Source organism: Copadichromis virginalis, linkage group LG15 (assembly GCF_057382275.1).
Source record: "Copadichromis virginalis isolate Kocher_CV1m ecotype Utaka linkage group LG15, C_Virginalis_male_GT1.1, whole genome shotgun sequence".
NCBI classification, from domain to species: domain Eukaryota; kingdom Metazoa; phylum Chordata; class Actinopteri; order Cichliformes; family Cichlidae; genus Copadichromis; species Copadichromis virginalis.
The window spans coordinates 13682689-13708767 of NC_140632.1; the positions used below are offsets into that span (position 1 = coordinate 13682689).

The 26079-nt window shown below is 40.8% G+C and overlaps 2 protein-coding genes across 2 annotated transcripts in view; one reads left to right on the forward strand and one right to left on the reverse strand.

Annotated features, from left to right (window-relative positions):
- On the forward strand, positions 1–25280 carry LOC146692086 (uncharacterized). Its single transcript, XM_085432029.1, has 22 exons — positions 1–63; positions 343–1697; positions 2208–5724; positions 6000–6179; positions 7685–7723; positions 8525–8643; positions 9729–9885; positions 10128–10267; positions 11587–11713; positions 14266–14301; positions 14793–14944; positions 15135–15255; positions 16632–16777; positions 18018–18144; positions 19659–19688; positions 19818–19930; positions 20455–20587; positions 21490–21629; positions 22708–22831; positions 23042–23200; positions 23486–23648; positions 24353–25280. The coding sequence occupies exons 1-22, from the start codon at positions 16–18 to the stop codon at positions 24439–24441; spliced, it is 7215 nt and encodes a 2404-aa protein (XP_085288155.1). The 5' UTR covers positions 1–15; the 3' UTR covers positions 24442–25280.
- LOC146692087 (NAD(P)H oxidoreductase RTN4IP1, mitochondrial-like) overlaps positions 25198–26079 on the reverse strand; it is an 8828-nt gene continuing 7946 nt past the window's right edge. The window contains exon 9 of the mRNA XM_085432028.1: positions 25198–26012. Within this exon, the coding sequence (XP_085288154.1) occupies positions 25818–26012 (195 nt within the window). The 3' untranslated portion in view covers positions 25198–25817. The remainder of the gene's footprint in view (positions 26013–26079) is intronic.

The following is a 26079-nucleotide window of genomic DNA, read 5'->3' on the forward strand; positions in this document are numbered from 1 at the left end:
TTCTAAACCAAAATCATGTTCACAGCCTACATAAAGGGTCTGAATGATATGGTATTTTCTACGGTAAGCTTACAGGTTATAAGCACCCTTGCATGTCTTTGCTATGCTGAGAGATGCATGGCTGTACTAAAAAATAAATAAATCTCAATGAACAGGAAACCCTCACTTATATTTTCTTCGGATCTCCAGCTTGCACTCCTTTGCTTTGTCCATTTAGACAGTTTGTATTACTGTCATGTTATCTAAATTCTGCGCATATTCACCGGAAATATGCATGTTTGCAAATTGCAGCTACGTTTTGAAGCTGACATTTATTTGAGTTATTTCTGTGCTTTGCTTTAGTCTGAGAGCCCCGAAGACCAGCCAAGTACTGGAGTCTTGGGTCGTATTGGCACTTGGCTCTCTCCGTGGAGGGGAAAGGCTCCGAAGACTCCTACTGAAAATGCCCCCTCAACTGGCGATCACACTCTTAAGTCAGAGGGAGAAGTGGAAAGTGAGGAGACTGTGAGACCCTGGGCTGGAGAACAGCAGCAAGAGGAGGAGAATCCCCATCTTCAGGATTTCTTCAGAGGCGTTTTCCCTTGTGACGAGGAGAACGCCACGCAGTCTGCCCACAGAGACGGCCCTGTTGTGTGCAGCACTGAGACGGGAGTAGGAGGTCCAAAAAAGGAGGAGCTTTGGGAGTGCAGTAGGCAGACAACAGGACAGGACAGGGAGGAGAGCAACAAACGTACTTCAGCAAGTGGGAATCCTGAAAGGAATGACAGCCATCTGACACATCTCTATTCATCTACTAAACAGGGAGTGGCTTGGTACTCTGACCAGGCCCACACCCAGCCTCAGGCCCAGAGAAAAGCACAGGCCCAGACAGGCAAGAAGCTCCATGTGTACCTGGAGGAAACGAGTGTGATTCAGTGTGGTGAGAACAGTTGTGCTGGGCAGGAAGTTGTCCGCACCAAACTCACAAAAAGCCTTCAAGTCCTCCCTAAGGCAAAGTCATCACCAAGTTTTCATTTAGCAATTAGCTCAAGTGCAGAGAACAAAGAAACACATTCGAGGCCTGCTGCTGGGGCACAGGATTATTACGGCACACTAGTAGGAGTGCCACTAAAATCCCACAAAGACTCACAGTTAGAGCCTGAACCAGATCAAGAACAAATAGAAGAAGACATCATGGGGCGTAAAAACTCAGCCAGAAGAAGAAGGAAAAACTCTCAGAGCGATGGAGGGAAAGCTCCTGCGGAAACAATCCCTCCAACTGCACAACCTGCCTCAGAGGGATTCCCTAAGTCAGATAACTTAGTGAGTAGTCTAAAGAGCAAAAGTGAGGCACCTAAAGACTCCTCCTCCGAGCAAAACCCCACCTCACAGGCCTCACCTGAAGGAGGGGAAAGAAAGACTTCCTGCCCCGCCACGGTCAAGCAGTTGGACAACCTCCAAGACTTGAACTGTGTGGCGGATGAAGGTGCAGACATGGAGGGCGATGACGATTTTTATAGAGTAGAAAGGAAGACAGAGACACCAGAGTCCAAACGCAGGAGCATTAAGGTTTCTCAGAGTGAGGTGAAGCTTTTTACAAAACATGTTCGTCTGAATCCAAAGAAAAGTCCAGCTGAAGATAACAAGGATTGGAATGCAGCATTAAAGAATACCAAAGGTGACGAAAAGGATACACCCAAAACAGAGAATGACGGCAGGTAAGTTGAATTTAGGAGTGAAAGTGTTTGATTTACATAGATAGAACACTGGCTAATCACCACATGCATCTATCAGTCTTTCAGTAACGCTCACTAAAATAAGTAAAGTAAGTGTAACTAAATAAGTAAACCTCACTTAAAATGCTATCTTTTGTTTGTTTGTTTTTGAGGGTCAAGGCTGAATATTTAACTCATCGATATCCCCTTATTAGCAGATACTTATGCTAGCTCCAGCTTTGGTAAAAGAGCAGGCTACAGCTTTAGATGAAAAGCAGCATTGCTTCACTGTATCCACAGTGAAACAACGCCATGATTCATAATGCAAAGATCAGTGCTGTGCTCTAAGGACTGATTTCATAACATATAGAGGACGTGAAAAATGGATCAGGTTATTCTTATCTCTTAAGTGATTAACAAATAGAAATCTCTATGGCAGGTGTGGTGGGTCATAAATGGATTATGACTTTAAATTCAGAAGTTCTTTGATATATTTACCTCTTGTTTGCACAGAGTACACACCTCAAAGAAGGCTGATGAAGAGCGTAAGCCAACGACTGCCAGGATTGCGGATAAAATCAGCCTTTTTGAGAAGCAGCAGCAACAACCTACGGGTGGCCACAAGCAGCCCTTCAGAATCCCGAGGAGTGCTGATGTGTCTCCAAATAGACAACCCACCGAGCGGTTGAAAGTGGATTTTCTTGCGTCTGATCAGAGGTCAAGATCAGCTGAACGCTACAGCACGGAACAGCCACCTGTCATGGAAAAGCTGATGACCATCAGGGAGCGAGTGCAGAAATTAACAGACGCGTCTGTGTCGGAGGATAAACCTGTGCAGCCTCAAACACCAGCCGTGAAAGGAATGTCTCACAAATCCACCTCGTCTGTGGCAGACATTACGTCAAAGTCTCCAGAACTGGACAGTCAAGGTAAACTGGATACAAAAGAGCTGATACAGACAAAAGCAGTGTCAAAGATAGCACTAAAACCAGAAGGACGAGATACGACTCCTTTAGGGGAGCACACGTCCATTCCCACAGTACAACAAACAGACTGGAAAACAAAGGAAACGGTGGTCTCAGAAGCAATAGATCAAGGTACGAAACCCAACAGCGCTGAAACAGATCCTCCAGCTGAAGAACTAGGCGATTCCAAAGAAGTGACCAATAACAGTAGCCCATCTCCCAAAGGCCCTAGCAGAACAGGCTCCCGCTCTAAAAGATGGAAAAATAGAGACCCAACCAGTCCCATCAGTCCAAGCATTCAAAACAAACCAGAGTGCTCTGCAAGTAAGTCAAAGGTCACCGCTACAAAGCCAGATAAGAGTGATGAAATAAATGAGACTGCCTCTTCTCCCAAAAAGCTTTCAGGAAAAGAGCCATCTCAAGTTCAAAGAAGAAAATCTGACGAACAGCCACTGAGCGATAGCCAGCAGAAGGAATTTAAAAAGGAAGTGGAGGTATCCGATAAACAGGAGAAGCAGTTAGATGCTTCATTTAAAAAGGTGAATATTCACCAGTCAGTAAACACACCAGCAGGATTACCTCAACCATCTGTCAGCAAAGATGAACCTGATACTGCTGCTTGTAGCAGCACAACAAAGGTGCCCGCTAACAAGGACTCCATTGATTTACCCCAAAAAGAGGAAGAAGCAGAGAGACAAAGTCTGACATTTAAAATGGAAAGAAAAAAGGCTTCTGTGGAAGTCACAGAACCTTTAGTTTCCCCCCAATCACCTTTGGTTGAACCAACTATTGAGAAGCCTTCTGCAGCGGAGGAGGAGTCACCTGTTAAACTTCCCAAATTAGATAAAGAATTTTCAGTGCAACTTGAGTCAAAAGATAAAGAAAAAAGGAAGAAGCCTAGTAAAAAAGAAACACAGCAACCTCAAAACAAGGACACAGAACTAATAACTCAAGCTGAACCTGCAGATGTGGTGAGATTAGAGAAGGTGGTGAGTGAGAAAACAAATCAGACTGAGGAGAAAGTTAAAGAAAAACCACAGCAGCGCCTGCCTCTAGATGAAAGTGCCGCAAAGCCCAAGGTTTCACACAGTGTGCAGGCGATCACAGGGAAAGAGGAAAGTGTTGCAAGGGATGATGAAAGAAAAAATCCTGAAAAAAATGAGGAGACACAACTGGTTAAAGACATAATAAGACCAGAAACTAAAGAACCAGAACCAGCTTTTCAGTCAGAAAAGAGCAGCGGCTCATCAGATCTCCCTGCTCAAACACAACATCTCAGTCAGTCGGTGACTGCACCTTCAGAAAAAGCTGCTGTTTGTACCATCACCCAGGCTAATGAGGCTGTGAGTGGCGCCAAGAGTGATAAAGAGCTTGGGAAGGTAGAGACGCTTATAAATGGGCCTTCTGAGTTGCAGACTCATTCTGCAGAAAGCCCCAGAACAGAAGGAGAGCCAGTGGTGATTGCACAGCCTAATTCTGCATCTGTGGAAAAAGCAGAGAATTCACGGGATGACTCATGTACACATGGAGCTAATGATTCAGAGTTCTCCAGCACAAATCCTATTACCAAAGCAGCTACGGCCAGTGAGGAAGTGAAGGCAAAAGTCTCTAATGACACTCTATTTTCACTCACTGACATGACACATGGGCAAAACAAAGAATCATATGTGGAAGAGCCTTCTTCTACTTCTGTTTGCAAATCTGCAAACACAGAGAGAGGTGGGCAGGAAGATCAGGAAAAAAGCTCAACTGTCAAATCAGTGACCTCAGAAGTCAGTACCTCTGGAGATATGACAAAACCAGCCTCCAGCCACACACTGTCTGATGAATCAAAAAATATAGAGAATGGCAGCGATATTACACCACTCAGGGATGCTGAATACATAACAAAGAGCCGCCCTGATAGCACTGCTGCAAGCCACGCAGTGAATGTGACTGAGAATTCAGCTGTGATGGGATTGCATTTGCCAGTGAATGAAGTTTCATCTCATATCAATCGTGACATTTCCACACATTTAGAAGTCAAGCCAGTTAAAAAGGAGCCTGTTGATAACAATCTGAGACGGTCTTCAAAAGCACCCACTTCCCCAGAGTCTAACAGGCTGATCCCAGGCTCAATACAGCATTCATCCATGAAGAAGTTCCAATTGCCACAGGGTCTAGGCACAGATGACTCCTCGAAACAGCAAGATGCCCCCTCTAGCTGGCTGGATGTGGACTTCCCCAAATGGAAACATAAAGTCCAGGAGCAAAAGCTGACTTCTTCTGGAAGTGAGAGCAATCTTCTGGACACTCCTGGCGAGCTAGATGATCATGATTTTGTTGAGAAAATCAAGAAACTTTGTGCCCCATTTTCCCTCCCACCACGGAAGCACAACAACCTCCGACCACCTCAGCCCCCATTTGCAATGCCAGCCATTAAGGAGGACCGCTTTGAGAAGACTTTTGACCCAGAGGAGTTTACATTTGGCTTGAGAAAAAAGCCTGAGTTTTCCATAAACACATCACTGACCCTTTTTTCCAAGAACTCAAACACAAATACAAAATCTGTCCTGAAGCCTGCCAGGGTTAGCTTTGCAGACAAGAGCATGCTGCTTAATAGCCTAGACACACACTCTCGCCTCAGGGACAAAACCCCTGTCAAGGAAGAGGAGGACGTGAAGGAACAGAAAGATGATCAAATCAAGGTGAAGTCTCGCTTGGCGGGGAGCTGCGTTCTGAGTAGTCTCACCTCCCTTTACAGAGGAAAGAGAAATGGAGTTCAAGCCGAGTCAGAGGGCACTGGCTCAGGAAACGTATCGCCTACTGCAGCCTCCGAGCTGAGCCCTCCACCTTCGTCCCAGCCACCCACACCAAGCCCGTCAGCCACAGCTTCAATCAAAGACACTCTAGCCAAGCAGAGTGAAGAGGAAACCCGTGCTGCAGAGGCTGTGGTTAGTGACTCAGGTCCTCCACTTCCTTCTTTTAACGACATCAAACTGCCTGACTATTTAGAGAAGTACCTCCCAAGAGATCAAGTAAAGCCAGTACAGAGCATACAAGGACAGGATCAAGTCAAACCAGAGGTTAGTTTTTCTGCATGTAACTAAAAGTTGTGAGTGTCAGTGTAGTTGTCCTTTTAGCACAGAGACACAATGTAACTAGCAAGCTCAGCAGAGTTGAAGCATAGCAAAGCTATTTAGCTAAAGCACAGAACTCTGCTTTCCTGTCGACTGACAGGAGAGACATGGAAATGGCACTTTAGTAAATAAACCACAGTAGACGTTGCCACGGCATATTTCATAAGCAAACACATTAAAAACATTTATCCTTACTCCATCGTTTTCTTTTTACACACCAGTTAATTAAGAAAATGGCCACTCCTGTTGCTGGAGATGAAGCAGACAGCGTTGCAAAGCCAGGTCCGGTGCTTCCTGACACTGCTGCTCCATGCTTTCCTGTTGTTCCTCCAACAAAACAACCAACCCTCCCCGAACGAAAGCAGCCTCCGGCTCAGCCGCAGGGAGTACTTAGAAGTAATGTAAGTGTTCTGCATTCATTACAAACATTTTATTGAAGGATGAATAAAAGGTTTATTGTCATAAATTAAAGTTGTGGATTGCTTTGAAGTACATAAGTATCAGCTCTTACTTTCTGACAAGCCAGATACAAGAAAGCTTGCTGTGCTGGTAAGAGAGTTGGATGCTATTTCTATTTTCGGAGCTACACCACATATGGTTTTCATGGAAAAAATTACATTTTCTTTTCTTTTTTTTTGGTCATCACAAGTAGGGAAGCTTTCTTATTCTCAGTAACACTGTGTCTGGAATTTGCTCCAGTGGAGTCCATGTAAAAGTTAATCTGCTCAGAAGTAACCGGCCACTTTATTAGGTACACATTGTTAGTACCTGGTTAAACACCATGTTGCCTTCAGAATTGATGTAAATCTCACATTTAGGAAGGTGCTAGAAACATTCTGAGATTTCGGTCCATGTTGACATGATAGCATCACACAGTTGCTGCAGATTTGTCAACTGTACATGTACTCTACTGGATGTACACTTTGGTCATAAAGGGATAGACATGGTCAGCAGCAATACACAGCAATACATTGGCATTTAAATGAAGCTCGTTTGGTGCTGATGGGGCCAAAGTGTGTCAAGAAAATATCTCCCTCACCATTACAGCACCAGCAGCCTGAAGTGTTGATATAAGGCAGGATGGATCAGTGCTTTCATTTTGTTTACACTGAATTCAAACCCTTCCATCTGAATGTTGCAGCAGAAATTGAGACTCATCAGACCTGGTGTCGTCTTTCCATGCCACATTTATAGTCACCTAAATCATCTTTCTTCTCCATTCTAATGCTCGGTTTGAACTTTATTGGTTTGTCTTCACCATGTCTACATGTATACATGCAATTAGTTGCTGTCATGTGACTGACTATATATTTCCAGTTGAATAGGTGTATCTAACAAAGTGGCCAATGGCTGCATAAATAAAGCTGAATTGAGCTGAAGGGAATTTGTATGACGATTTCTGTTCTCTGTAAATGGTAAAAGCTTGTTTTTACAAAGCCCAAGCTGGTATATTACAGTATTTAAAGTGTTTATTAGATTCAATTGACAGTTCTCAATACTGAGTATTTAATGATACATAGATATAACACGTTTCCGAGCATGAACCTCGAGAGGGAGTGCGACAAAACAGCGTGAAATATGTAAATTATAAATCAGTTATAATCAAAAGTCTGGACTTGATGTTTCTAGTTGCTGTTGATTTTTTGTTTTTTAGTTTAATTTTACTGCCGTTTTGTGCAATCAACATCACGAGCTTACGCTGATTGCACTCTGGTTTTGGCTGGTCTCTGGTTTTGGGTGCTTAGATATGAAATGAGAGGAATGTCTTCTCCACATGCCCACTATGTCCCTGGGAGTAAAACTGAAAGGTCATAGGCACAGCTTCTTCACAAACTAATTCATATCAATTTCTTTTGTATTGTCGAGATGTTTACTTTGATCTTAACTATGTGTTTCTGCATTCCAGATAAGAACTGTGAAGGGATTTCACAAACGCCCTGGAAAGGTACAGTAGGCACAACTTTACCATCATGAAATAGAAACAAGATGGGAGAGAGGAATCTGAACAGACAAGTCTCTGTTCTGTGAAAACATCTGCTTTTCATATGGTGTTCTCGTGGGTAAACAGAGTAAAAAAAAAAGTCTTGTGCAATTGCTCAGCTGGGTGCAATCACAGAATTCAGTTCTGCCAACGTAGTGCAGATCCTGTGGTTTTTCATTACTGCAGAACTTCATTAGTAGTTGTTACAAGGAACGAGGAATTCCCGGGGCACTCAACATTTGTAGTTGCTTTCCTACATATTAGGTGTTCATTAATTCGGTTTACCTCCTGTGTTGCCTTTGGAGGGGCTTGAACTATGACGACTGGGATTAACCAAAACAAACAGAAGAGAATATATGTAAAGATTTAGAATTTTAAGCAGGCTTATTAACAAACAAAACATAACAAAGAGGTTTCTAGAGAAGCTGCTTTTTCCACAACTGTGGTTTACTCCTTCATTATTCATAACTATCAAGCTTCTGTTTGGCTTTAAAAACAAAAACGTTCAAATTCATGTTTTTTATTAAAATTATGGTGTCCTGGTAGTTGAAGTAATTATATACCTGTAAGTTTTTTTGCTTCTACTGTAGCATGAAAAGGAGAGAGTAAAATGGGATGTCCTTGCACTCACTGAATCCTGCTTAATGTAATAGATTTAGCAAGTAATGCATTATAATATTAAGCCATTATTTCTCTTCATGGTTGATGTGTTGATGTTTTTTACTTTTTTATTTTTTTGACACTGTCCTTCTTTTCTCTATGCAGGTGGTGCTGTTTGAAAAACCTCAGTTCAGTGGCCAGGCATATGAGATTTACAGGGATATGCCAGATGCTACATCTCTGCAGCTCTCGCCTTTCATATCTGTGAAGGTTGTTAGAGGGTGGTAAGTAACAAATATTCAGCCAAAATGTCAGATGATGGAAAGAAAATGCCCCGTATAGCTTTAATTGGTGTCATGTGGTCTTGAGATGCCAAAATCTCTTGTTGAGGCTCTACACCAAGCTAATTTAATGAAGCATGAGCACTGAGAGAGTCTTACTTGATAATCGAACTTATTTATTATTTATTTAGAACCCTGCATGCTTTACATTCATATTTTCTTTGCTATCAGTCCCTTTTTTACCCTTACCATTCCTGCTTTTCTTGACGTGGTCCAGGCACCTGTGGATTACTGGAAGTGTGTAATACCATTTGCAGGAATGTGCCAAACACCAGCCATGTGCTTGTGTGTGTGCAGGTGCATCCTCTGGCTTGCACTTCTTAGCTTTGTAGTTCTTTATACTTCTTTGCAGTGGTCAGATACTGTTTTTGATATTCAAGGTAGATGTTTGGAATGATGCTGTCTAAAAAAAAAGAATGACATTTAAATGCACTTTCTGAAAATGCTGACACTTACATACGTTGAAAAAAAAAATCAAATTTTTTGTGCTGGGGAAGAAAAGCACAGCTTGATTCTGGTGCTAAAATGATAAAGGAAAAATTCAAATTAGAAATGTGTTCAGATCTGACCTTCAGCGGCTACATCAAGATACACTAAATTAGCATTTTATCATATTCAACAAATAGCAAGACTTAAAAAGTACAGCGCCCTCTGTTCCAGCAGCAAGGACTACTGTAACAAGCTCTTGCCTTGTCCTTTTAAAAACACAGATTTCATCTCATTCACAGCGTGGCTGCCAGACTTTCTGCAAAGATGTGTTGTTCTTCCACTTTGCAATGAAATCGGGGAAGAAGCAATGTGTTAATTAGTGAGCTAAAGAGGAGCTGTTAGAGCCAGCTGTGCTAACCAACTGCCAGGTGTATTCTTAAAATAGCAGGAGAACGATATTGATTCACTCATGTAGCTTTCAACGAGCAACCAAATAGGTGTATTTCCAAAATTGTCGAATTAGTGATGTAATCCACAGTTGTTAACCTTGATCATTAGCTATCTGATTGTGATTATGATGATTATGTTTTCATAACTAGCTGGATGCTGTATGAGAAGCCTGACTTTCAGGGCCGCACCATCGCCTTGGAGGAGGCGAACATGGAATTGGCAAACGATTGGGCAGAACCTCAAGTGGGGACAGAACCGCACAACAGCCCGCCAATGGTGATCGGCTCTATTCGACTTGCTGTCAGGGTGCGTACACTAACTCCGCCTTGCATGGTCTTCAGTACCGACATTATCTTCACCTCACATTGGATCTGAAATGTAGCTAACAGACTGCATTGTTTTATTGATATTCAATCCAGACTCCAGAGCAGAAAAGAATAAAAGTCAGCTAGTTAAGATCTTCCTTGGATTTATTGGGAGGAATTATTGATGATCTTGTGTGGACCACTGCTGATAATGGCTTTTCTTCCTCCCCACCCCCTCTGTAGGATTACAGCATCCCCCATATTGATCTGTTTACTGAACCCGAAGGCCACGGCAGAGTAACACCATACCACGACGACACAATAGAAACTGGCTCATTCGGCATCCCACTGAGTACAGCTTCCATTCAAGTGCACTCTGGGGTGTAAGTATTGTTGTTTTATGCATGTAGTCCATAAAGATACAAGAAATGCACCTTTTAGAAAATGAGACAATCTCAGTCCTTCTCAGTGATGTTGTTTTTTTTCCTTTTGATGAGCTCTTACCTGCTGCGCTCAAATCAGAGCTGTCTCTTTAATAAGATCTTCTCTGTGTTTTGCTCTGAGAAATAACTGTGATAATAATCATTACTACATTCATTTGCCCGCCGAGGAATGTCTGTCCTGCTGTTGCATGTTAGAAATGAGGGAGAGCGGGAGTTGGGACACATGGGAAGCAGAGGAGTAGAGGAGGAGCAATTGACAGAAAGTGAGAAACAGACAAAAGTGTGGAGAGAATTCGGCAAATGGCACAAGAATGTTTTTCTTGGTTATAGGTGTAGCTATTCAGTACATTTTGTGCCCTACAGCAGAAGGGAATGAATGCTGTTAGTTAGAGCTTTTCCTGTAAAGCGAGTATTGTTGACTTACCTACAATACTTAATGCACAGGATTTTTTTCAGCATTTGTCAGCAGCAAAAACAAAACTAATTGCTGTCAGATGCCAGCTCATCTCGACACAATTGCAAATTCTGCCACTGTAGCTTCTCCTGTCTGTCTGTGACAAGTGAAGGCAGCTGATCAGCAGATGTAGCGTTGTGTTTTGCGTGCAGTAATCCCGGTTGACTTCACTGAACAGATAGACTCTGTGGATTTAGCAAGTTAAGGTTGACATAAATTCTTGGTAATCACTTTTTTTTTAGTCCTGACTGAATGAGCTGGGTGTATTTTTCCTGACAGAGACTCACATCTGGTTGTTGGTATGAGGCATTGTGCTGTGCCACACCATGGTTTAAAATACCAAAGTTGGGGGCATTGTTCTCACAAAGGCTGCCCGGGCTATAAATATGAATAGTGAAGAAAAGTGATTTGAATTGAAGCATGCCATTCCCCAGATATTTTGCTCTTAAACAAATAGCCTTTGTTCCTAGCTCTAGTTCTTTGGCTCATAGCAGAGGTAGATATAGAATTAAACCCAAATAAAGCGCCGCCTTGAACTGACAATGCTTAATGTACTGAGGAAAAAGCATAAGTCACTTCTGCCGATACCACAGCTGAAAAAGCTGCTGCTTATTTATGTGTTGAGGAAAAAAAAGGAACAGAAAGTTTGTTATTTTTATGACAATGATTTTTTTACAGCTCTTTTATGGAAGTATTTAAGGTCCTCACTTACATTAGTTTTAAAACAACCAACAGTTTTGTTGTTATGCATAATATGAATAAAGGTTTTTGATGATGAAATAACATGAATTCCTCCTTTCTTCAGGTGGCTGCTTTTCAGTGATCCAGGGTTTGAGGGCATGGTGTCTGTCCTGGAAACAGGAGTGTACCCTTTTCCTGAGACCTGGGGTTTCCCGTCACCCTTCGTGGGATCTCTTAGACCACTTAAAATGGTTTGTATTACTGTAATGTATAACATCTAATGCATTTTAAAATGACAAATGATCTCTTTTGATCATTCCCTCAATGTGTCCCAGGCATAAAATAACTACTGGATACACAACCAAAAGCTTTGGAACAGTCATTTGTGATCCCTAAAGGATGAAGCATACAGATTTTGTTTTTTAGTAAAATCTCTGCATCCATGAGGCCAATTGCTATAAAATTTGTTACACATATTTAAGGATCCTAGAGTCTATATGGTCTTTATGGTGTCCTTCCTGCAGATAAAATTTACATCAGAGCTTTTGTAAATGGACTTAAAATGTGATATAGACTGGCTCTGTGGTGCACGCATTAACACATTTGACCCTTGACGATTCTGGGAGGAGACACAAAGGCAATCTTAAGGAGGTCACGTGCTGGTCCCAGTGCAGATAAATGGGATTGTGTCAGGAAGGACAGCTCACATAAAACCTGTCTCAAATCAAAATACATATCCTTCTACTGTGGAAAGTACCTGCTGAGAACATGGCATAGACATTTATAGTTCCTAGAGGATGAGTCATGAGTGTAGCATATGTTTTTGCAGATACGCTACAGTCAGGATGTTAAGTTTTGCCCATGTAAGAATAGTGAAGCTAATTAATTATCTAGAGAATTGACAGCGAGCTACTGTGTGTGACGTGTCCTGCCTCCTGCAAGTTCTATTATGCAGCACCCTCACCTGCACAACACCAAACAGCATTTCCAATAGTGGCAAAGCTTCTAAAGAAGACTCTCTCTTTCTATTTCTGTTCTGTTCGGGTTTTTTTCTAAGACTATGTGAGACAGGGTGACTGCCAGCAATGTTCTGACTTGATTCTCCTGACACTGTTCCTCTGGTAATTCACTGAGAATTCACTGAGATTTATGCTTTATGGGAGATACAGACACATATTGGACTGATGTGCCATTTGTTACAAACATCCCACCCCTCAGATAAATTAATGAGCCCGATTTTTCACCAAGTGCAATCATAAGGTCAAATTCTTAAGTAGTTCAGAAGTTTTACTTTAAATTAAATGTAACTGAAATTATGCAAAATTGCTGACATCCCCTTAAGCCACAGCTTCATGTTGTGTTCAGTAATAATTTCCAAAAGCTGGCATTCCGATTTCTGCCTTTTCCGCATTGTGAAGGGTCACTCTATGTCCAAAGGCAGTGTTTACTGTTATTACCCACAGAGACAATAGCTCAGCTCAACCTTCCATCTTGGGACCCCTTCTGTTTAACATCTACATGCTCCCACTGGCACAGATTATAAACAACAACAAAATAAACTATCACAGCTATGCAGATGACACACAAATATATATCACAATGTCACCAGGAGACCGAGGCCCTGTACAGGCTCTTGGTAAATGCATTGAGGAAATCAATGACTGGTTGTGCCACAATTTTCTCCAGCTAAACAAAAACAAAACTGAGGTAATAGTCTTTGGCGCCAAAGAAAAACGATTACAGGTCACCAGAGAACTTCAATCTATACATCTAAAAACCACAAACCAGGCGAGAAATTTGGGTGTAGTGATGGATGCAGACCTAAACTTAGAAAAACACATTAAGACAATAACAAAGTCAGCTTACTATCACCTCAAGAATATATCAAGGATAAAAGATCTGATGTCTCAACAGGACCTGGAAAAACTAGTCCATGCATTCATCTTTAGTAGGCTTGATTACTGTAACAGCATCTTTACAGGTCTACCTAAAAAATCAGTCAGACAACTACAGCTCATTCAGAACTCTGCTGCTCGAGTCCTCACTAAGACCAAAAAAGTGGACCACATCAGTCCAGCTCTGAGGTCCTTACACTGGCTGCCTGTCCGTCAGAGGATAGACTTTAAAGTTCTGATGCTGGCCTATAAAGCTCTGAATGGTTTAGGACCAAAATACATCAGTGACCTCCTGACCCAGTATGAACCATCCAGATCCCTCAGGTCATCTGGATCCGGTCTTTTATCAGTTCCCAGAGTCAGAACCAGACACGGAGAAGCTGCATTCAGCTTTTATGCTCCTTATATCTGGAACAAACTCCCAGAAAGCCTCAGATCAGCTGAAACACTCAGTTTATTTAAATCCAGGTTGAAGACTCACCTGTTCTCAGCTGCATTTGAATAAAGCACCAAATCCACACTTTAAGCTTAAATTTCAAAACTTACATTTAACTACTGATTTTATCTACTGTTCTGATTTTATCTGTTTTGATTTTATATACTGTTGTTTGTTTGTTTGTTAATTAGTTAGTTAGTTTATTTGCTTGTTTTATTCAATTTTAAATCATGCTTTTTATTTGTTCTTGTTTCTAATGTCTCTGTAAAGCACTTTGAATCACCTTGTTGTTGAATTGTGCTATACAAATAAACTTGCCTTGCCTTGCCTTGCCTTACCAGGCCAAGGGAATTATGAACATTTTTGAGAAAATTAGTTGAACTATGAATGTGTGTAATTGCTGGCAGGTGTTCTATTGTGTGCATATAATTAGAGAAGAGCATTGTTAATGATGATGACTTCTCTGTTCCAGGGTGGTTTCAAAGTGGAGAATTCCAGTGAAGTCAAGGTATGCGCAGTTCTGTTTTGTTTGATCTCAAAAAGAAGAAAAAGAAAGGAAAAAGCTATTTAATGTTAAATTCTGGAAATTATAAAATAATCTAACCGCAAACTGTAATATCTGTGTTGAGTATATAGGAAAAGCATGTTTATGAAAGGCCTTCAGGCATTGCCCAAGTACCCAAATGTTTTTGACTTGTAGGCTTATTTCATTTAAGACCACAAAAAGTAACGGAAGTTCCAGTACACTAACCACAGTTTATTTTAAGAGCGAGAATTTCCACAGCTAACAATGTGAGAATCAGATAAACAGATTATTTTTAGGGTGAACGCGTCATTCATCAATTGGACAACGTAAAAACCACTGAGATGCACACAGTCTTAATACTGTGCCATTCAAATAGGACTTTTAATATGTAGTTTGTAGTTCCTTGGAAATACAATGAAGTGAAATAAAATATAACCTGTGTGTTCATGTAAGCTGTCTGTTCTTTGATGCAGGCTGTTCTATATGAGAAGCCCGGCTTTGAAGGCTCCTGTATGGAAGTTGACGGTGAAATTTTCAGCTTTTGCGAGAGTGAAGGAGATGTTCCTGCAGACCTGGACACAATGAAACTGAAGTCCGTGGGCTCTTTGAAGATCATTGGAGGATTGTGAGTCTTCTTCTGCATGTCCCTTTGCTTGTACAGGATGGAGTTAAATGGCACTCTTACTCTGGAGCAAAGTTTATTCTAGACTAAGATAGTGATTTTGATGTAATATGATTATAATATAATAATTTGATCAGGAGCTACCAGTTTAGCTCTAATCAGTGACTTTGCTGCATTTTGGTTCTTGCATCAGCTGGGTGGGCTACAGTGAGTCTGGGTTCGAGGGTCAGCAGCACATCCTGGAGGAAGGAGAGTACCTGGAGTGCAGTGACTGGGGCGGCTCAGAACTTCTGTCATTGCGACCGATACTGTCTGTGAGTACTGCAAACACTAAAAAACTAGCAAGGAGTTTAGCATATACCAGTGTGTGATTAATAGCAACCGCCAACTGATGCTTGAATTTTGCATAACCACTCTGAGTTGATGAAGGTTACAATTCAGATTGCAGCTGATTGTCGAAAAATAAAAATAGCACGCTTTTGTAGGCTTTAAGACCATTCAAGGTGCTTCACACTATAACCTGCATTCACCCATTCTGACAAAGCTTAGCTCTGTCATGCACACATCAGTGGATTCGTCGGGGTCGATTCAGGGCTCAGTACCTTGTTCTTCTTCTTTAGACTGCAAGCTAATGTAAAAATATAATATAATAAAAACTATTGAGACCAAAAACTTCCACATAAACACTGACTATGAAGAGTCTGGAGCATTAGCAAGCAGGGAGACATATTTATTAAATGGTAGACAAAATGCCAATTTTCCAAGTCTTTGTTGGGGAATTGTTTTAAACAGAAAGAAAGCAAAAACAACTTTTTGTTTTAAGAAGCTGTTGCAAAGAAATACATTCCACTGTATCCCCAGTGGGCATGGCTGACTTTTGGATGTACAAGAAAACAGTATAAAGTCTGCAGAAAATTGTTATATACAAATTGTTAATAGCAACTCGAAGGCATAAACAGTTTTTGGAAGCCCCAGATTCTATAAACAAATCAACATCTTGCATATAATATATTAATCTTACCCCAAAGCAGTTTTTGCTCAAGGGCGCTTTCATTATGGTGCTTTTTGTCTAGAAACAGCTTTTCAGTCAGGACCACTTTAATCGAAGGATAATTGTGTTTTCTGTCTTCAGTAATGTATTTTTTTGGTCTTTCTCTGTTCTGAGACCTCCCCTCCCTGTATATAAGTGGGAAGATAGAGGCAGTGAGACCTCCCATAAAGAACAGAGCAGACATCAGTCATAACATTTAAATCAGATAGAAGCATGAAAAAGGAGTGGTAGAGGCGGGTTGCAAAGCAGCTGTGCAATTGTGCATGCAAGTTAAATAGAGAACCCTATATGAGATTTACTATTTGGATGTATATCAGGATATCACCTGAGACGTCAGCTGATGTAAGATGGTATGCTGATATGCCAGGATTGCAGCTGAGCTACATTTCGTGTCGTGCCTAAGCTGATACTGTCTTCATTTTTTGGACAGGGTGTGCAAGTACATCAGAAACCTATAAGCTGTTGTGTAATCATATTCTTTGCAATTGGTGTGACTGGAAAAATGTATAACAGTTTAAAAATAACTCCCTAGAGTAAATTGACTTTATTCCTAACATACATATTTATTGTTTTGATCTTCAACCCAAGATTTTGTGTTTGTCTGCAGCTTTTCCTAAAATGATTTTATTCTTGTCACAGGATTTCATGTCTCCACACCTCAAGATGTTCAGCGACAGAGATTTTGGCGAGCTGGGGATGAACATTGACCTCTCAGTGCCTGTTATTAACATGGATGAGACGGGCTATGGCATGAAGACGCAGTCTATTGATGTCGGCGGTGGTGTGTAAGTAGCATGCTTATTATGGTTTATTGTTTTGTGATCGTTATGGGTTTGGGGTATTTTAGAAAAAACGTATTTTCGGCTGTTAGAAATGGGTTAAACACTTTCCTTTGCAAGTCATCTTCAATCTGCAAGACTTGTGGTGAAATGCTTGGGTATGGTTCTAACAAATATTGCTTGATTACCTACCTTGATGGAGAACGACTTAGACTACTCTACATGTTTTTAGATGCTTTTCTTCCCGCCAGCTTGATGATTAGTTGAGGCTACAGTTCCTGTGAAGTCTTGTGTGGTTTATTACCCTTCGTTGCTTCTCAGGAGCGTGGCTGCATGACTGCCACACCTTTGCTGACAGGTCGAGACAGATTACCTCGTTCACTAATGGTTAGTCTGCCGTGCATATGTTCCAGACCTTAGGACTATCTCAGACTTTTTGCAGTGGGAAACAACTCTGTGACTTCTTGGAGAGTGTGGAGGAGGCAGACTCAGATCTTTAAACTTAGTTAACAAGGAATTCTGTTTATATTTGGAAATTCTTTATTCCCTTGAGGTATTTTTTATCACCATCTTTTTTTTTTTTTTAACCACATGCTGTAGGAATGAGCAGTGGCAGTGTTCCATCACTGCTTGCCTTTCAACCTCTCTTTATGGTATGATCAGCTAGAAAAAAAATGCAGAAGTAAACAAACAGGAAGCAAACGAGAATAATGAAGCGCAGAGCATGCTTTCCTGATTGCTTCTACCCAAGGGAGAGGAAGAAAATGGTTAATAATGTGGAGTGGAACATAACGTCCTTCTTTATGAGAAAAGACTCTCATGACATTGAAAGGTTATTCTTGCTGCGCTGCTAGTCTGTTATTAGACTGCGCGGCCTCGCCCATGTTCTTCTGCTGTTTGATTGGCTCATTTGCGTTCCGTTTGTTTTGCTGGGAGACAACTGTCAGTTTTTCAGTCTTGCACGTTAGGACACACACAGTTCTGCAAATGCAACACCCACTCCCACAGCCACTCGTGACATGCCACATTTTTCAACAGAGTAGCTGCTGAGATGCTATCATGCGGGACGGTATTGGATTTTGACCGCAAGTTGTTGCTGAACGAGCACAACTGTGCCTGAATTCTTGTGGGTTTCAGCCATGGCCCATCAAACACTCTGTTTCTTTACCAATTAAAATGAAATGAAAATGAAAAAAGAATGTCATGTCAAAAGTAAAGGGTGCTCCTCTTTTGTTTTTGTTCTCAGCTGGGTTGTGTTTGAAGAGCCAGGCTTTTGTGGCGAGCCTTATGTCCTGGAAAAAGGCCTGTATGGAAGCCCAGAGGACTGGGGGGCACTGCAGCACAGAGTTGGCTCAACAATGCCTGTCATGCTGGTAAGAGTTGTGACTCACAAGGTGGAAACATTGTCTGGTTATTAGACAGATGGTCTGGCGACTGTGATATTTTACATTTAATCAATGCAGCAGCCAGTGTGTTTGCTTGACCTGCACGATTAGCTCCATCAGCTTTGCACGATGAATAGTTGCACAACTGCTGGTGAATTTTCACTTCCTCTTGAGGTACTAGTGTGACTCACCATGTGGTTTCGCTGCTTGTAACCAGCAACTTTTACAATCAAAATTTAAGGTGGAATCCTTAAAATAGGAAAATGAATGTCAGGGATAACACGCGACAGATACCAGGCTTTACAGTGGATTAGCTCTGGGAGCATGAAGCAGAGCAGAAATGTGAATAAAATTACTTATCCAGCATGAGAGAGGAAAATTCTTGTCATTAGATTGAAAGCAAAAATATCTTAGATCACAAAAGTGACTCATCGTGAAGTTGCTTTGGTTACAAACTGGATGATGACAAAGAGGCATATACAAGACAAGACTCGGTAAAATGCTGTAATGATCGGTCCCAATTAGAGTAGGCGAGTCATTAAAAATTAATTATTTGGCTTTAAAGTTAAGATGGTCTGTCTCAGATATTTGTGTAAACAATTTCTGTGGAGTTTAAATGTAAAAAGGATGGAGTCTTTGATGTGAGTATCAATCCTTCAAAGGCTTTTGAGATGACAGAGGTTAGATCAACTGACTAGTGGTTGTACAAACGAGTTACAGTAAATTTTTCTGGGAATAGGCCCGATGGTGGTTTTAAGGGAGGTTCAAAATGTGTGTCAATACCTCTGACAGGACAGCCCTGCACATCATTGGACCCAGCTTTTTTTTTTAATGCAGAAGAGTTGAAGAGTGTCTGCTGCACCTTGTGAATGCCTTTCAGTCTGCTATCGGTTTGTGACCGGCTGGAGTTTGATTTGATTATTATTTGTCAAACTGTGCAAAGAATCGGTCGAGTTTCTCTGTTAGATGGATTTGTTGGCTGCTGCGTGCTGCCTGTTATGAGAGCAGGACAAGCAAGCCAGGCTGCTGGAGGCAATGTGAGCAAGAGCCAGGCTGGCTGATGAGGATGCACACGGAAACAAAGAGTTGCTTCAAAGGGTCACATAACATGAGTAACAAACTAAATCAGAAGTGGGAGTAGTGTTAGACTCACATAAGGGAATGAACGATCCAAAGCGAGCCACAGAATGCTACAGGAGCTTGATTAGTGGATGAGGTGAGTTGATTAAAGGGGCAGGAATGGAGTGCAATGCCCAGGCAGACACACACACAGACTACACAGAGATTAAAGAAAAACAAAAAACACAGACAATGAGACATGAGGAAAGGTAAAACCAGGAAAACGGAGTGGAGGGAGGGCATATCACACACACACACACACAAGTTAAAGCAATACCACCCACAATGTTGCATCTCTCCTTTCCTATCAGCGCCACTCTCTTTTGTGGTTCAGTGTGAATCAGTCTCAATAATCTTTTTTTTTTTTTTCATTTTCATTTCAGGATGATTTTGAGAACGCATCCAAATTTAAGGTAGGCATTTAAAAAGGAAGAAAGAAAGCACATCTAATCTTGAAGCGTTATTGCAATTATTATGTGACGAGGAGGTGAGGAGCTCAGAGTGGATGACTCAGTCTTGTTTTCTTGCTGTGTGTGCCTCAGGTGCAGCTTTTCTCTGATCCAGGTTTTAAGGGCTCTGTCCTCACTCTGGAGGACAATGTGACCTCCCTGCAGGATGGTTTCTCTGTGGCCTCCTGCAAGGTTCTAGCTGGCAGGTGAGTAATACTGTACATTGTGAAGAAACTGTCACACTGCGGGGCTGTAAGGTGAATCTCTGGCACTAAAAACAACAGCCTTTCAATAGCAGATTTTAGAGATAGATGTGCCAAGGTGATCTGCTACAATTGTAACTGCATATTGGTCACATTAAAAAGCAATTTCTGTGATTTAGAGTCTGCTTCAGGCTGTCACTGTTACACTTTCTAAACAGAAAAAAATCCCATATGGCAGTAGCTAGTGATACACTGCCTGCATTACATATTATAAAATGCATCATTAATATTAATATACTATTTTGCTTTGGCCCATTAATAAGTAAGAATTCAGTAGCTCAGTAAAAAGCTCTTGTTCACCTTCAAGCTTGAATAGTATTAAAATTGAAAATCTTTTTAGTGCAGGTAGGTTTACACAATGATCATCTATCGTATTCAGTGCAGAACACGGGCACATTTTTTGTGCTTTTGTTCTTCTTCTGTGTGTGTCAGTATATTTGTGTAATTGCATTTATGTATTCTTGCAGCTGGATGGCTTTTGAGGGCCAAGACTTCACTTGCAGGATGTATGTGTTAGAAGTGGGAAACTACCCAGACCTGAGATCAATGGGCTGTGTCAGTACAAGCTCCTCCATCCTGTCACTACAGACTATTGGCTTTGTAAGTCTATAATTTAATTCTTCTAACAAATTAACACTCACTCCCCTTTTACAGATTGCCAGCCTAAAACTGAAACATGTTATTTTTGGTCATTAAACCCTGGGAGTAGACATTAAGTTTTCTAGAATTAAATATATTTTTGAACTGAAACACTCTTTAAGGAGGAGATTAAGCATTAAATTAGCTCTCATCAGTATTTAGGTCTTGCAAAGCTACAAAAACTAATTTGTAATTGACAGCTGAAGGCATCACAGACAAATATCCATTGCTATTGTAGTTTTTCAAGCTAGTTGAGAGTCTGTCTGAAGGGTGCATGAATAGTGCCTGTAATCTGCACAGTTGCACTAAAGTTGGACACCACTTGGACATCCTTTTGGAGTTTTGGCTTCACCCTTTAATGATAAATGACTCGGACCTGAGCAGATGTGGGAAGTACACATGTCTGTCATGTGGCATATGGTTTGTTTGTTTTTTTATCCCAAATGCTGTTCAATTCTTTGATTTTTTCCAAATTTATAAAACGAATACTTTTTTGACATCTTGTCAAAAAACAATGGATGAATCATCCCAAAACTGTTAAGTGTTAAAATAAAAAAAAATATAACTGTCAATAATGGTGATTTTGTATCAGAAGGTAAAAATTCACACATTTCTGCTTATTTCTTTCCTTATCATCTACATCATCACCATCCAGTATTAAATGCGTTGACCCATGACATTAGTGTCCATTTAGAAGGCAGTCTGTCTTTTACAGTAAACAGGGAGTGAAAATGCCAGGGAGCACAAAGGTGTGAGTGTGGCCTGTTTCCAGGGTAACTTCAAAATAACCTTAATGTCAACCTGTATGACCTGGAGCTTTCAGCGCTTGTTAATGCACTTGTCCTTTCTCTCACTCTTGGCAGGAATTCTCACTTCCATCCATCACTCTTTTTGAGCGATGTGGTCTGCATGGGAAGAGGGTGGTCCTAAAGGACGGATCAGTCAACCTCCAGCTGGCCGGAGGATGTGGCAGAGTCCAGTCTGTGCTGGTGGAAGGAGGCGTGTGAGTGCTTTTCAGACCTGTTTGGTTATCCAGCCGTTACTAAGGATACCCTGTGGTTTGTGTTTAACAGGTTCATTCTGCTCTACTCCCAAATGTTTCTTTAACGCTAAGCGACACGTGACACTAAATAAAATTCTTTACTTTTCACTCACACAACAGTGGCCTGTTGTTACTCAGCAGTGCCACCTCTTAATCCATTTTGGTTTCATTTCAAATTCAGTTGCTATTATCTCTTTAGTCAACATGTCAAAACATTTCCAGAACTTTCTGGTGCCATTTCCATAGTTATTTGTGCAACCTGTACTTATTTGATGTCTGTTGGTATAACTAAGATGATTTTTTAAAGATTCCTCTGTAGTTAAAGAATTCGTTTGGGCGTACCATATAGACTATAACATGGCATTTTGCAGATTCAGAAATATTGAATGCAGTGCAGGGTCAGCACATCTAATATTGCAGAATGGCAGTACTGACAGATGGATCGATGGTGGAAACCTGCTGCTGATGTGCAAGATTTAGACTGTAGGTGTGAGCCAACACTGAGGAAATAAAGGGCTCGCAGTAAGGCAGAGCTGCCTCTGGACTGGCACATTCTTGCTGCAGGAGAGATGAGCCATAAAGCAACGAGTGAAAAGCAACATCTAACCTCAAAGCAAAATTGGACTGTTATAAAACTCAGCAGGGTTATTATCTTTTGCTAGGCATTGAATGGAAGCCAGGATTCAGAATTCAGCTATTTCTTAAGATAAAACAATGACCTACCAGCATCGAAGGCTTGGTTTCTAGTTTGTGCTATTAAAAGAAAAGAAAAAGAAAACAGGTATAGAAAAATCATGTTTGTTTATGTCTGCCTGTCTCTGTGCTCTCTTGAGCATCCTGTAATATCCTATCACACGAGGAAGGAGGATATTGAAATATATTAAAACAAGGACTGGCATTTTCAAGCCAAATTTTCACTCATGGTGACTGACTGTCAGTCCCCAGACAGCGATAAAAGCTGATAAGGAAGTGTTGTTTTCATTTCTGCTGTTGAATATCTGAGACTTGATTATGTTTTTGTCTCGTCTTAAAAAATCAGGTGGGTGCTATACGAGGGAATCAACTATCGGGGTGCTCAGATTTTGCTAAAGCCTGGAGAGGTGCTCGACTGGCGGAAACACAGCAACTGGCAGAAAATTGGATCGCTCCGCCCTCTTTTACAGGTATACAATGAAGCTATGCAAAGTATTAGATTACTGCACCACAATGGTGGTAATGCTCATAGCTGCACTTTTAGATACCACACATGTGCATTGATTGATTGACTGTTAGTTGTGATAGTTAAGAGCATGGTCGAGTTGATTTGAAATTCCCTTGCTGTGAATCCTGTTTTGAGAAGAAGCGCCAACTATTTGTATGTGTTTTCCGAGCAGAAGCAAGTGCACTTCCGTTTAAGGAACAGACAGACGGGGCTAATGATGTCAGTGACCGGGGATTTAGATGATGTCAAACTGCTACGGATACAAGAAACAGAAGAAGCGGATGGTTTGGAGCAGATTTGGTTCTACCAGAATGGACGCCTACACTGCAAGGTAACAGTACCTTCATTACGCAACGAAACGATAAAGAAAGGTCAGGGAAAGCTTGATGAATAGCAGCCCTTAGACCAAGATCAAGATCTTAGATCCTAAGGTCAAATCTCAGATGAGAATCAAAACAATGTTAAAGAGTTAAAGAAAAGTGACCACAGGTCAAACAGAGGTGTTTTCTGCACTATATCTGATCATATATTATATGATCTATGAATCTTTCACCATTCTACCTGTTAGCAGCTGGTAATTTGAATATCTCTAACTGACTCCTCTCTCTGTTTCCAGCTCTTGGAGGAGTGCTGCCTAAGTCCCAGTGGTAGTGTGACAATTGCAGGAAGCCGTGTGGGTCTCACTCCAGACCCAGATGACCAAATCCACCTCTGGAGCATCACTCCTGAGGGCTTCATTCGCTATGTTCTCAACCCTGATCTAGTCCTGGAAGTCAAAGGTAAGCCTCACCAGTGTTACAACACCAACAGTAAAATTGTTCCGATAGATGATTTGTATATAAAGACTTGTTTGTACTACAAGCACCATCTGTGACAAGCTTCCCACAGAGAATTCAAATGTCAGAGTTACATAATACTTAAGTTTCAGTTTGATTTCTATGCATTAAATATTCAGGTTTCATGGCTAGTCTTATGAAAGTTGTCAAATCCAACAAGCTGCCTGTATATGGACTACGGAGCAAATGCTACAATTATTATTAAATGGCAAATGAACTTACATTGTGCCTTCCTACTTAATTTGAGCACTTAAAGCTCTTAAACTGAGTATTCTATGTTCCCATACACATTTAAGAGATAGTAAAGATGCAACTTCTGTGCATAAGGCAATAAAAAGGATCTTGAAACCTGTGGTTAGATATTCCCAGTATAAAACTGGGGATTTATGTCTAGTCACTTTGTTTGCATCATTGTCAATTAGTGACCCCTTGTGGACTGAATTTTTCCCTGCAATAGGCGTACTGAACACTATTGTAGGAGTTATCATCATTGTATGTGAAATTAAATATATGCAAAACATTTTTAATTCTACTTTTAATCCATCTTAAATAAACAATATTATGCAACACAATCTCTTTCCAGGCACCAGAATGATGCTAAAATATGTATACAAAATCCACTTAATAAAAACATCTGTTTCTTTCAGGTGGTCATCTTTATGACAAAAACCAAGTGATTCTGAACACACCTGATGCAAGTAAACTACAACAAAGGTGGGATGTGGAGATTATATGAAAACAAAGTCTGCTGAACTGGATCCCTGACACACTAATGCAGTGACACACAGTGCTCACAAACGAGGTACGCCGCTGGAGGTTCTCAACATTTTGCTGCAGGGGAACCATGAGAAGGCAGATGAAGAGGTCAACTTGGAGAGAAATTAAGGATTTTGGTAGAATGTATTGCTACGTAACAAACGTACAAACAGTTCATTCAGGAATTGAAATATTTAACATGTTATTCTTACATCGTTTGTCAGTTTGGGGTCAATTTGAAAAGTCCTGCTTTTGAAAGAAAAAAATATTTAAATGATTGCAAATGTTTTAAGATGCAATTAAGGATTCCTTTCTGCTGAAAGAAAAGGAAAGTTTGACTTGTTTAGTGTACGGTGATTTTTGGCCATCTTGAGACAAAAACTGGCCTTTTAGCCTGACTGTACATTAGCCTACACATATGCAGATATTCCATAAAAAATCCTTTGTTTGATTTATGATTCCACGTTCCATTGTTATTTACAAGGTATCTGATCAAGTAAATGTTTTACCAGAACAAAACAAATTAATATTGTTGTACATTCAAAAACAAGACATTTTCTAGGTGACCCCAAACTTTTTGAGCTGTATCTCCATTGAACAAATCTGTTTTTGCCTTATTTTTATTAACTTAAAACAGTGTTAAAACTTTTTTTTGGATTTTTTTTAATGAAATGTGCTGTTATTTAGTACATATTGCTTTTTTCCAGCTGCATGCAACACAAGGAAACAAATATCATGTCTTTTATTTTTGTTTAATCAAAACTATTCAACATAGAACTTTTTTCTTTTCAATATAATAAAACTATTTTTGTCAATGAACTTCTCAAACAGTGCACAGTTGAGTGGAATGGACATGCAAAAAACAAAACATTTCAGATGTTTGTTGTTCCCCGAAAGTTACACTGATATATTCCTTTCAGATTATGTAGCTTTACAGGATGTCCACATAATTTCACATACAAGGTAGTGATGGGTAACTAAACCAAAAAAAGAAAAAACAAATAGTTTCTTCCACATTTGTAACAGAAAAGCTTTTTTATACAATGTTGTACCAGCCAGCTAATTACCAAAAGTCTGGTAACCATAACCAGCTGCATGGTTGACATGAGGAGCATTTAGCTGGTAACATTAGTAATTTCAACATGATGAACACAGCACGACTTGAGAACTTTGAAAACTTTGAGTACATCGCAGAAGGCTCGTTAACAAGAGATACAACTTCTGGTATCTTCTAATTACAAGCGCAGGTCACGACTGCAGTCTGCTACAAAACAGACTACCTCTCACTCTGCTGATGGTGAAGGGGAGGTGAGAAGGATCATAACAGAAACTCTCTAGGCACCTGCTTTCCTCTACTTAGCTTTGCTTGGCTGTTTCTTGCACTGACTCTACAGTCTCCGTGCTGCTGTCCTGCACCAGCTCTTCAGTCTGTCTATCGTCCTCTTCAGCCACCCTGACTACCGTCTTCCCTCTGGCATGGCCCTTCTCGAGCTTCTGAAAAGCCTGAGGCACCTGAGTAAATGAGAACTGGGCCTCCACAACAGGCAGGATCTGTGACAGAGCAGCAGAAATGGGAAATAATTAAAAGATCAGATTTACACATTTAGGCAGGAGTTCA

What these genes read in the sequence shown, in the direction of transcription:
- LOC146692086 (XM_085432029.1), top strand. Translation starts at nt 16, where the DNA reads ATGTTCACAGCCTACATAAAGGGTCTGAATGATATGGTATTTTCTACG. An exon ending in ATTCAAGTGCACTCTGGGGT is followed by an intron (nt 10,268 to 11,586) that starts GTAAGTATTGTT and finishes TCCTTTCTTCAG; the next exon opens with GTGGCTGCTTTTCAGTGATC. An exon ending in TCTAGTCCTGGAAGTCAAAG is followed by an intron (nt 23,649 to 24,352) that starts GTAAGCCTCACC and finishes TGTTTCTTTCAG; the next exon opens with GTGGTCATCTTTATGACAAA.